Source organism: Borostomias antarcticus (assembly GCF_949987555.1).
Source record: "Borostomias antarcticus genome assembly, chromosome: 2".
Lineage (NCBI taxonomy): Eukaryota > Metazoa > Chordata > Actinopteri > Stomiiformes > Stomiidae > Borostomias > Borostomias antarcticus.
Window position 1 is genome coordinate 37,583,382 of NC_140235.1, and position 12,500 is coordinate 37,595,881.

The 12,500-nt window shown below is 46.9% G+C and overlaps 1 protein-coding gene across 1 annotated transcript in view; it reads left to right on the forward strand.

The window, feature by feature from the left end:
• Window positions 1-12,500, forward strand: part of rimbp2a (RIMS binding protein 2a) — a gene marked incomplete at both ends in the record, with an annotated part of 55,210 nt that overhangs the window by 24,811 nt on the left and 17,899 nt on the right. Inside the window, 6 exons of the mRNA XM_084450062.1 lie at window positions 1,107-1,196; window positions 3,755-3,877; window positions 6,318-6,419; window positions 8,312-8,362; window positions 11,058-11,262; window positions 12,225-12,379. Coding sequence (XP_084306188.1) covers window positions 1,107-1,196; window positions 3,755-3,877; window positions 6,318-6,419; window positions 8,312-8,362; window positions 11,058-11,262; window positions 12,225-12,379 — 726 coding nt within the window. The remainder of the gene's footprint in view (window positions 1-1,106; window positions 1,197-3,754; window positions 3,878-6,317; window positions 6,420-8,311; window positions 8,363-11,057; window positions 11,263-12,224; window positions 12,380-12,500) is intronic.

Below are 12,500 nucleotides of genomic sequence, written 5' to 3' on the forward strand. Positions count from 1 at the left end.
GACTTAAAGCAACTACGAGGAGTTTGTTGACTGGTTAGAAAACAGTCTAATTTTATTACTGATGGCTCTACATTACCTACATTAACAAATGCGGCCATCCGCAAGAAGATTGGCTGTTTCTATTCTATAGATATCTGCTCGGCTGGTCGGGTTGACCAGAAAGGAGAAAATAATGTATTTACTTTGTTGTTTGATATCCTGACAAGTAGCATATTTTTGCTGACAACCAAAATGAATACTATGCTAGACAAGAGATATTTATGACAGGAAGCGGTGGTGTTCATGGGAAATGCAGTCGTCTTTCCGGGAAAACACTACCGCTTTTGTCCACAGGTGCCGCTAAAATCAACGCAAACCGAAAAGCTCCTCGTAGCTGCTTTAAGTAGCCCAAATCTGACTGCACTCCTGTGAATCTGAACTTTCACTGCTTCAGTACCCACCGAATACTGTACCTCATTTAGAATGCTTACTCTGAAACACACACCCTGGTGAAGTCAAGTAGAAACAGATAAGGCATCTTTTTACATCCCACAGAACACAACACGACCAAACTATTACCAAGGCAGTCTGCCAACAGACCGCCACGACGCGATGACTACTCAATCAGTCGCTGATTCACCACATGGATCATTGGAGATCTCGGAGAGCTACTTCTAATGCCTCCCTCCCTCCCACCTCCCTCCCTTCTACCTCCCACCACTCACTAAATGGAGGGTGACAATGCAGCTGTGCGTTTTCTCCAGAAGGCAAAGAGGGTTTGCGTCTTAGAACACAGCTTATGCACACACACACACACACACACGCACACACACACAGCCACACACAGAACACAGAAGGATAGGCTAGCCTGAGTCTTTTATCTCTGGGTTATATAACTGCGCGGTGTGCGTACGTACATATTTGCAGAGGGGTTTATTGAGAGGGGTTTATTGAGGGTGACTCGCATAGATGATGTGCTGTGGAATAATGACTACGCTTGGTGGCGTCGCTTCTTCTGCGGACGAGTATCACATTCACACAAACGCAATCTGTCCTCCCTCTCGCTCTCCCAACCCCCCCCCCCCCCCCCCGCCCCCACCCCACCCCGCCCCCCCACCCCTCCACAGAAGACCAAGCTCCAGGACGCCTTAAAGGAGAAAAACCGTCTGAACCTTGAACTCCTCAGCCACAGCCTGAAGTCGTCCAAATATGACCAGGTAAGAGCGTGGCCTATCACCGCAGTCCCCCCGCCGACAGCACGGCGGTCAACGACCAGATCTAGCTAGCGAGATATCAGGGTCACACCAGCCCCAGGAGTGGAGGATGGGGGGGTGGTTGGGCTCGACATTACGCTAACTGATGGAATCTGTGATCCATCTCCGATAGATCAATACCAGGCATCGGCCTTGTTGTATTTCGCTGCTGTTTCCCCCCCCCCCCCCAAGGTGGTGCTCAGCTTGTCGCCGGTATCAAGATGGACACGCGTGCACCCTTAGTGTGACGTATCGTCGTGGACGCTGGGACATTTGTTTTCTGTGTACCGAGCGTTTGGGCAGCAGAGATCGATATTGTACACGGCGATGGACAGAGCATGGAACGAACATGAGTGTTTCGGACTGGCATCCCCTGGGGTTTGCAGGAATCACACTTTTGTCAACCAATAACTCCCCTTTATTTTGGGACCAGGGATATATATACTGTATGTGTATACTGTATATATATATATATATATATATATATATATATATGTAAAAAGATATTTAAAAAAAAAAAAGATCTTAAGCCGTACTACTCTTCTTTACGTACAGTATATATATATGTATGTGTGTGTGTGTGTGTGTGTGTGTGTGTGTGTGTGTGTGTGTGTGTGTGTGTGTGTCTCCGCCCACTCCAGCCAGCCTCTCCGCCCTGCCCACACAGTGAGTGTCTGTGGTGGCTAGCTGCCCGCTAATGGTGTCACTTTCACGGGGGGGCGGCTTTGACACGTGTCCTGGGTCCACGGCTTTGCCTCTCCCTCCCCCCTGCTCCTCCTCTAATCTCCTCGCCGGCTCCACCCTGACACAAAGACGCGCCATCTGTGCATCGGACGGCATTGTGGGGTGGAGGGGGGGTGGATGGTGGGAGAGAGTGGGGGGGGGGCGGAGCCAGGAGCAAACCCGATCGGCCGGCGTGGATGCCGGAGGCGTCCGGAGAGAGCGATCGGAGAAGAGTTAGCGCCGGGCGCCGCTGCCTCGGCGGGCGTTAATGAGATTGTGCGGAGAGTCGGTGAAGAACGGCATGCGGGGCGGCCGCTGTCAGAGGGGCGGTCCCTCAAGCGCAGACAGGAGATCGATGGGGGGAGGGAGGAGGGGGAGCACGGGCTCTCTGAGCTACCGGACGAGCTGTGGAGAATGAATGAGTCAGGGGACCGGCTATGTGCTGGAAGAGGGTAGGGCCGGTCCAGTATATGACTCCCTCTGGACAGTTCACCCACTCACTAGCCTGGACTATATAAGGTCAACACACAGTGATGGCATCGTACTACAATTGATGCACTGGTCACGATACTACATTTTCAGCGGAGTGATTAATGGAGATCCTGTATGATTTCTACTGAGATATCTCGCCACACACTTTGGATGGTTCGTCCTTTTGCCTTCAAAAGTTACAGTTAAAATCATTAATCATCATAATATATATATGATAATCATTTATCCCCCTGGACACGTGCGCAATATGAATGAAATGATTTCGCCCAGCAGTTTCAGTTTCAGTTTCAGTACCATTCCCAGATAGCAAGCGGATGTGTAATAATTCTGGGCCATATATGGGCCGGAACTAAGCCACAAGGGCCAGATCTGGCCTGTATATGGCCCAGATCCACTTGCTATCTGGGTTGGCACTAGCCTGAACGAATGCATCGGTCATATTAATTCACTTGAGGCCTGTAGCTCTGTGGTGAGAGGTGGAGGAATGGTCCTGAGAAGCCAGCTCACCTCGAAATGCCTCTGATTGATGATGCGATGAAGTCGTGGAGCTGGAGTCAGTAGCTGGCTTTCATCAAGGCTACGGAAACAGCCTGATTAATTTTTCTTTAGTCTATGAACTCGCTGTCAACCCCCCCCTACACACACACACACACACACACACACACACACACACACACACACCACCCAAACTCTGTAATTCATACAGTTATGTAATGGTTCAAGAGCGAACTTCACAGGAAAAAAAAGATATCTGGATTAATGCTGCCTTCTGGGAAGTAGGAAATTTGTTTGTCACACCTGAGATGACCTCCAGAAACAGATGGCGAAAACTACACTTTAGCCTCATCTTTGTAGTTCTAGCCAAGTTAGCCTTTGTTATTACTACCAGTTGATATGCTGTAAGCACACTACACGCTATTTTGCGCATACTGTACGAACTCTGTAGCAACATTGTACACGGATAGATGTTGGACAGTACTGTGTGAAGGCCTACAACTGATTTAACGAGACACAAATAAGACAGAGGCGCTACTAAACAGTCTTATTACAGCTTTCACTTATTGTTGATTCGCGGAGCAGCCATCTCTTGATTTGACATCAGCAGCTGTGGTTAAGTGGCAGAAATCCCAGTTCGAGGGACGTTTTTGACGTCATCACTAGGAAAATCCCAGTTTCTGAGGCAACTGGAACACAGTATACTGTAACTGTGGGAGGAAGAAGAGAATTGCCTTTCAGTTGTCTCTTTGTCTCTCTCTCTCTCTCTCTTTCTCTCTCTCACCATCTCTCCCCCTCCTCCCTCCATGCAGGTGAGGTCAGACTATGACCAGCTCAGAGAGACCTTCAGTCTTGTGACTCAGGAGAGAGACTCGGCCCAGCAGGAGAGGAGTCAGCTCCAAGGCAAACTGGAGAACCTTGAGCAGGTTCTAAAGGTGAGAGTCCACCCATCTCTCCCTCTGTCCATGACGATTGTCCCCCGTTGTCTCCTGTGCTTCTCAGCCAGCCGTTCTTAGGAGCGAGAGAGAGAGAGAGTTATGCCGCTATCTGGCTTCGCCAAGTTATTTAGGCGAGACGTCTGTATAGGATCTAGATCACATCAAACTAGTTCCCAAAGGTCGGCGCGACAAACAAACACATCCATCACTTTGTAAAACCGCTTTGGTAATCTCCCAGTTTGATGTATCTCATTTGAGCTCTGCTCTATTTGCCAATGAATGTGCTGGAGAAAGTGATTTAATCTGTGTGTTTCTGTCATCTTGTTTTGTGAGACTCTCTTTTTCATTAGATCCTCAGCTGTCAATAGTAATCAACTGGACTCTCATAGCGGCATGAAATACACTCTCATTACAAATCACTGGCTCCTTCCATCTCATATTGATTGGCTGTGTGTAAGAGTAGCTGTATTTCAGTGAAAAATGCACCCATCACAAGAAATTGACGTGCTCCCTAAAACAAAACAAAAAGTGTTTGTCACTTTCTCATTGCCTATTAATTACACAGAACTTTACGGCGGGAGATTGTAGGTTAGAGAAAATTATGGAGGCAGATGAGGATGGAGAGAAAGAGAGAGAAGAGAGATGAAAGCGATAACTTGGCTTAAGTTGAACTATTTTTATTCTCAGTGTGCTCCAGGGAGAATAAGTATAGTATTTCACGTATTACACATATTACTATTACTAAATGTGACAATACGAAGTATTGTCACATTTCGATGGGAATGTTCAATGACAGCCACTTTTCTATCTTATTCAACTTCTGAAGTTGTCACTTAAAGGATAAGTTAACTATTCTGGACGTTAGACCTTATTTGGGTCTGTCTACCATAAACCTGACACAAAGACACCATAATTTCACTGATCGTTCCGGTATTGAGCTACAGTTTCTCTGCAGGCTCTCACGTGGCTACACTGGAAGTCAATGGGGCCCCCGAAATGCTTTGGAAAAACTATGATAAATATGCTTTTCTGAGACGGGAAGCTCAGGGTGTAATCTACTGGTCTCAGTGTGCTCTCCTGTGAACTGTATCGCAATCCGAATATTTTTATGTGTTTGGCATGACTTGCACATAGTTCTCCTTGGGAGTAGTGAAAATAAGCACCAGGGGAATGCTTATGTCCAAGCATGCCAAACATGTAAAAATATTCATATTGCGATACATTAAGGAGAGCCTACTGAGACAGGTACTGGATTCTGGAAAGATCTGTGAAATGGTCTCTATGTGTCAGGTTTATGGTAGACAGACCACAAATAGGGTCAAAAGGTCGAAAATAACTTATCCTTTAATACTTCTGAATGTTTAGCTCCGCCCCTCAGTCTCCTGCATAACCAGATCTGTGAGAGAGCCAGTGTATCATCACAACCAGTTAATTTGCTGTGATTTGAGGTGTTGGACCTGGGAGACCAGCGGAGAGAGGCAGTGCTAACAGTCTCCCCCAGCAGTGTCTCTCCCGAGGCCCCAGCAGAGCTTAAGACTCCTCTGTGATTATGCAAAGCAGATCAGGACGCCTCTGAGCGTCTGGGAGGGAGGTCTTCTTCTCTCCCACTGAGAAAACGATGAATGTCAGCGCCTACAGTATAAGCTGCTTTATAAGCTGCTTTTTTTTTTTTTTTTTAAGGTGCTGTAGATAACATTATGTCGACAAATCGTGTAAAAATCCAGAGCTTTTAGAAAGGTGCGGAATAAATTGCTTTTCCCTCAAAGAACTTTGAAATTTTGTGTAAGAATTTATTATTAAAATTTGGACAGGTCTGACATGAATGTTGTGTTTATCTCTGAGATGTCTGAGGTTTGGTTCCCACCTCTAACAAGGCTTGTGAGCCAATAGTATTACGACGTTGGCACCACGCGTTACCTCTGTGTCAGGAGCGATCAGGAGTCGTAATACTATTGGCTTACAAGCCTTGTTAGAGTTTTTATTTTTATTTTGTATGAATTGACTACATATACAAATGTTATCTATTGCACCTCTAAGATGGGATAAACATCTCCTGGCCCTAACTCCAGCCTACCAGTCTGTCTTTTTTATGTAGATGGACTAATGACTGGGTTCATTTGGGAATGGGCAGGGGTCTGTGGTTACATGTGTGGGTGCCTGCATTTAATGGATGCCTATATTTAATAGATATGATGAATCAGTATGATGGAATAGGGAATACAGGTTGGCCTGACACTGTACTGTTCTGGCTGCCTTGGTACCTTGCTGTAACAACATTCTTGTATACTGTAGTTTAGATCTATTCACTTTCAGATGTCTTACTCATAACGACACCTTGCTAAAGCGCTCGTGAGTGGTTTTTTTCTTGATGCCGTGACTGTACTGGCCCTGTGTGACCCTTGACCTGTGTGACCCTTGACCCGGTCTGGTCACCCAGCATATGCGAGAGGCGGCGGAGAGGCGGCAGCGGCTGGAGGCGGAGCATGAGCAGGCCCTGGCGGTCCTCACCACCAAGCAGCAGGAGATCCACCTTCTGCAGGTAAGACACCTCCACCGCACACTTCCACCGCGCTCACATGGCCGCCGTAGCGCTTCGCCACGCTTTGACCGAACGACGACTGCGGCGGCACATTGCTGTGCTATCAGAGGTTGAGTAAGTCTATTCTCAGAGTGACCTTGGTGCCGGCCAAATGTTAGATCAAAGGTCACTAGGACCGTAGTCTTGCATAGCCAGACCTCTCTCCACACTTCTCCACGCTGCTCCAGTGCTGTAGACTGGTCTGGCCATCTGCACCCGATTATCATTCTGAGATAGGAGGAAAAAACGCTGTATTTCTTTAAACTAATCACAATCGTTTTGCGCGGCGCTACGCTTGTTTTTTTCCACCAGCGGTACCCAAAACAGTGTCGCGGTATTTAATCTGATTGGCGCCACCAGAATTGAGCGGTGCCCAGAGGCTTATCTCAAAAACCTACATCTGTTTAGCCAGACTGCTGTGACCATTAACTTGATATAATCATATGTTGGTGATTCGTATCACCCCTGTAATGTGTATACAGTATGAAGCTGTTTCGTGTTAAGATAGTCAATGGGGACATACAATCAGTTGTATTTATGGGCAGCAGTAATCCGAGCCCCTAAATGTGAAGATGCCTGTGTGTGTTTTGATGAGAGAGGAGCCATGACAGGCTTGCACAGCAATTAGAGAGAGACTGCAAACACAGCACCAACTCAGGCTCCCCAGAGACACTGACTAAGCCTAATGCCTCACTTTCAGCGAATCAGGGTTTGTGTGTGTTGGAGTTGTACTAGCCTCGTGAGACCATCCTCATCTCCAGCGAGCTCACTTTCAGTTTCTCTCTTCAGATCAATCTAGACAGACTAACTCCTTCAGCCAATCAGCGTAACAAAACCTTTGCCAACGACGAAAATGTATTTTCCTCAGAGAAAAACTGTGCTAGTGCATGCTTGTTCTTGTTCAATTGTTGATATTACGTCTATTTCTGCAAAAACTGCACTTATGGCTGAGTTTATTCTACTAACGTTAACGTTACTGCTCGTCGCTTTGGGAGACCGTTTTGCCAGCAGCTTGTATTTCAACTACGGGAACCAATCAGAGGCTACATTCTACTGGGGGGCAGAACAGCAGTCAGAACACAGTCCCTGATTGGCCCGGTCACAATGTAATCGGAGAGAAATCGTTCGAGATAGCAGGAAGTCCAGACTGAAAGTGAACTCACGTCGACATCAGGATGGTCTCACAAGGCTAAGTTTGTACTTCAGAAAGGGAAGTGTGGATAAATGTTTGCTTTTCTGAGGGTCTGTGTGTGTGTATGTGTGGCAGAAGGAGTATTTTTAGTATAGGTTTGTGTGTTGGTTTGTATCACTGTGTGTTTGTGCACACCTACCTAGACATCTAATTGCCTGTGTTGTTACTGTATTCATTTAGCCAGCTCGCACATGCTATCACCACAGAGTACTCTCTCTCTCTAAATCACAGCCAATCAGGATGATGAAACAGCTTAGTTTCATGACTCAGGTGTTTTTTTTTTAGTCGTGACTCAGTAGCGCCCCCTTCTGTTCTCACCTTGTCTTTGTCCTAGAAGTACTTCACAGTCACGGGCTATGAACTCACTGACCTGATGTGAGTGGCACACCCCACAGTCAGTCCTCTTCCTGCTGAGAAGTTCTCCGTCTTCAGTACATTGTCTTCTCAAACACTTGGCAGTTGCACACTTGGCACTTGTCTTCTCAGTTGACAGTCGGTGCTGCATTTGCTTTCATCCCCCATCTGCAGTTACAGCGAGACCTACATATTTCATTTGATGATGATGTCTTTGATGTGACATTGGCATAATTCCCTGCTGCTTGCTATTCCGTGATCATCTGTTACTGTGATTGTGTGTGTGTGTGTGTGTGTGTTCTTCTAGGCTCAGGTTGAAGCAGAGAAAGAGCGTGATGGAGTGGTCCGCTTGCTAGAGGTAGGTCTTAATGTGGATGCACCACGGTCATGGAACCTGAACACGCCCGCTCAACGTATAAGAAACCATTTCCTTCATTTGTTTTGCTGGTTTACACTCTGCTAGAGGCACTGTGGATATGGAGCGAGCTCGAGGTTGGGTCCGCCTGGTTCATGCTACTGTAGGTCAGTCTTCAATGGCTTCTAATGACTTTGTTTTGTTGGAAGCCAGCGAGCTTAGCGCAGATGAGTGATGAGGGCATTAAGAGAGTTTGGTCAGCAAAACCAGCAAAACTCTGTCTCAATCACCAATGGCTGCCTTAGACCAATTCTGCTGTTCTAACGGATCCCGACACCTCCTTTAGATTTAAACCACCACCATGATCTATTAACGCCAAAGGATGGAGATAGTCTTTGACTGTAGACACAGCATACAGGTGTATCTCAGAAAATTTGAATATTGTGGAAAGTTCATTATTTTCCGTAATTTAATTCAAAAAGTGAAACTTTCATGTATTATAGATTCATTGCACATGTAGTGAAATATTTCAAGGCTGATTGCCTCCATGCCGCGCTCCACGTTGGTGCAGTAATTTGTGCAAATGGAGCCCCCACCAAGTATTGAGTATATAAATGAGCATACTGAACATACTGTACAATCATAAAGATTAAAACAAAAAAAGGCTTGAAATATTTCATTTGTGTAATGGATCTAGAACACATGAAAGTTTCACTGCTTTTATTAAATTACGAAAAATAACAGACTTTTTCCACAATATTAAAATTTTCTGAGATGCACCTGTAGTACAGTAGACGGTAAAACCACGTGTCTGTCTCGATCATTTGTTTTCAATCACGTTTCTAGTGCATTCATATCGTTCGTCATCTTGTGCATTCTTTTGCTGTCCTAGCCGTTCCTTCGCACGAATCACCATCGCGTGTCCAGTGTGCTTCACACAGTGTGGCGTAGCTTGAGTTGGTGTCTTGTTTCCATTCGCCTTTGTTCAATGCCATTTTGGTGTGTTTCTTTTGTGTCTGAACAGAACCATAAGGACAGAATGCAGGTATTTCCGTCTCCTACCCACAGTGTTCATAACCCTCCGATCCTCCATCTCCTTCCTCCCTCTGAGCTTCTCAGGCTCCACAGTATTGAGATATTATGGGATGTCTCGTGGTCATCAGGCAATGATGCGTGAATTCTCTTGAATTCACTGAATCAGATCAATCTGGTCCTGAAGATCACCCTTCTCTCCTGTACAGTAGTTCCTCTTACATTCAGTCCACCTCTACAGCTATACACTACTGTACATAAACACACATTTTCACTTTAACACACTGTCACACACACACACACACACACACACACACACGCACACACTCTCTCTCTCTCACACACATGCACACACATACACACACACACACACACACTCTCTCTCTCTCTCTCTCTCTCTCTTTCTCTCTCACACACACACGCACGCACGCACACACACGCACAGACACACTCACACACACACACACACACACACACATACACACACACACACACACACACACACACACACACACACACACACACACACACCCCTCATTGGCCCGTTCCCTTACACCCAACCAAACCAAAGTAATGCCTCCCCCAGTGGTTTCTTCTTCTAACCCCTGTTGCTTGGTCTAAGTATATCTTTCTGCTGAGTATTCACACACGTTGCGAGTGTAGTTTTATCCTTGGGCCAAACCAATCTTCCTGCAGCGATTAGGACCCTGGACCGCTATCTCCCCTGAAGCAGGCCATGATGCTGGAGCTCCTAGCTTCCACAAAAACCTCAGCACTTGTTAACCCAGGTCTTTAATCATGGTCGGGAGCTACAGTAGTCAGATAACGTCTTCAATGTACATACTTTCATAATCCTCTTAACTCTTCTCACTGCTTGGCGTTGTTATCAAAGACCAGGGGCGTTGCACAGGACTCTACTCCATATACTTTGATTAGACTGCAGTGTTTTTTGATAGAAGCATGCTGCTGTAAGCTAGAAATGTCTCTTTTGGGACACCATACATTAATTGGTCCTGTGATCAGCCCAAACAGATAAGGTGTAAAGCCATTGAGTATCCTGGAGAGAAGGCAGAGCTGAGTGGAACATGAGCTTTACAGAAACACCCACAGGAAACACATTGCTTTGCACTACATCCTATTCTAAGGCTCTGCTGTTATTGATGTTATTGGTGTTCTCTTTGTGTTTGTCTCTCTGCCTGTACTGTATCTCTCTCTCTGTCTCCCTCTGTCTCTCTTTCTCTCTTTCTCTCTCTCTGTCTCTCTTTCTCTCTTTCTCTCTCTGTCTCTCTTTCTCTCTCTCCCTCTCTGTCTTCTTTTTCTGTCTCTGCCTATACTGTATCTCTCTCTCTGTCTCCCCTTGTCTCTCTTTCTCTGTCTCTCTCTGTCTCTCTTTCTCTCTCTCCCTCTCTGTCTTCTTTTTGTGTGTTTGTCTCTCTGTCTATACTGTATCTCTCTCTCTGTCTCCCCTTGTCTCTCTTTCTCTGTCTCTCTCTGTCTCTCTTTCTCTCTCTCCCTCTCTGTCTTCTTTTTGTGTGTTTGTCTCTCTGTCTATACTGTATCTCTCTCTCTGTCTCCCTCTGTCTCTCTCTCTTTCTCTCTCTGTGTCTCCCTCTGTCTCCCTCTCCCTCCCTCTCTCTCTCTGTCTCTCTGGTCTGGTCCGTAACAGGTCAAGGTCCGTGACCTCGAGCAGAAATGCAGGTTGCAGAGTGAACAGTTCAATCAGCTCCCCCAAAACCGTCTGAATTTCCGCCTGGAGGCGGACACCGTGGACATCCTCAGCACTGACCCGTACTCCAAATCCCAGAATCCCCTGTCCCCGGAAAATAAACTCTCCCACATACTCAACGGACTGGCCACCCAGTCAGGAAAAGGTGGGCGATTCAACTGCGTGTTTAGATAGTCCATAATTAATAATTCACGTTACCCTCATGCTGGCTTGCAAATGTTGTCGATGAGGAGGCTCCTTGTCAATCAATCATTAGGTTAATTAAAAACAGGTGACAAAATCATTTACTGTAATTCATTCAGTTAATTATCGACCTTTGATAGAAGCCTGCTGGGGTTGAAGGGCTATAGGGCTTGACAGTGGGGGTTGGAGGTTGGGGTTTGGGGTGACAGTGGGGGTTGGAGGTTGGGGTTCGGGGTGGTATCTTGACTCATTGGTGAGCGAGATTAGAAGTAGAAGCACTGGATAAGGTTGCTGTTTTAAATCTTCAATCTATCCCAGCTGCATGGGCTCAGCCTTGACCCTCCACTGGGTGGAACATATGGAAATGCAGCTTATTCACGATCAATAATACAGCTCATTGATCAGAGGCTTGATATATGACATCTCTTCATCAGAGCCGTCACATTAGTATGCCAGCTCCGCGTACTCGAACCCGTCGAGTTAGCAGATACCGCAACATCAGCACCGTAGATAAAGCACAGTAGAGCTCCCCGTCAGATCTCACGCCTGTCTTAACTCCACCGCTGTGACACCGCTGTCTGATTTTAACCTCCAAGCACGAGGTGAGAAACCCTTTGTTCTTTGAGGTTACGGTAGTACTATCTTTTTGATTTCCTTTCGGAGTCGAGCTGATCAAACACCGCCATGGCGTCCGCTGTCTTGCCTGCCATGTCTTTTGGGAGCCTAGCCTTTCGGCTGCAGAGAGAAACGTGTTGCAGATAATGTGTTGCGGAGGAGCGCTAACTGGAGCGCGCGCCATGAAGAGTGTTTGCTGTGCAGTCCCAGTAGAACAGGAAATCAATATCTGACTTGTGAGCTGAGGGAACGGAAGCAGCAGGACTGACAGATGCTCTGGATGTGGTGTCGGAAATCAATGTTTCCCAGGCGATGAGAGCTCGGCAGCCACGCCCCTGACATCCCAGTTCCTCCGCCCACTGCCGACCGGCGACAGGGACAGGCCCGAGCTGCTGTCCGTCAAGCCCAGCGCCGTGACGACGACGAGCCGCCCCAGCAGCCCGCGACGCTCCGCCCCCTCCGAGGTGGGTCAGAGCCACGCCCTTTATCCGGTACAGGGGGTTAGGGTAGGAAAGACGTGTGCCTAGTATCAGTGTAATGATTGTGAGGTCACTAGTCTAAAGGTGAACGGATTTACTGTGTGTG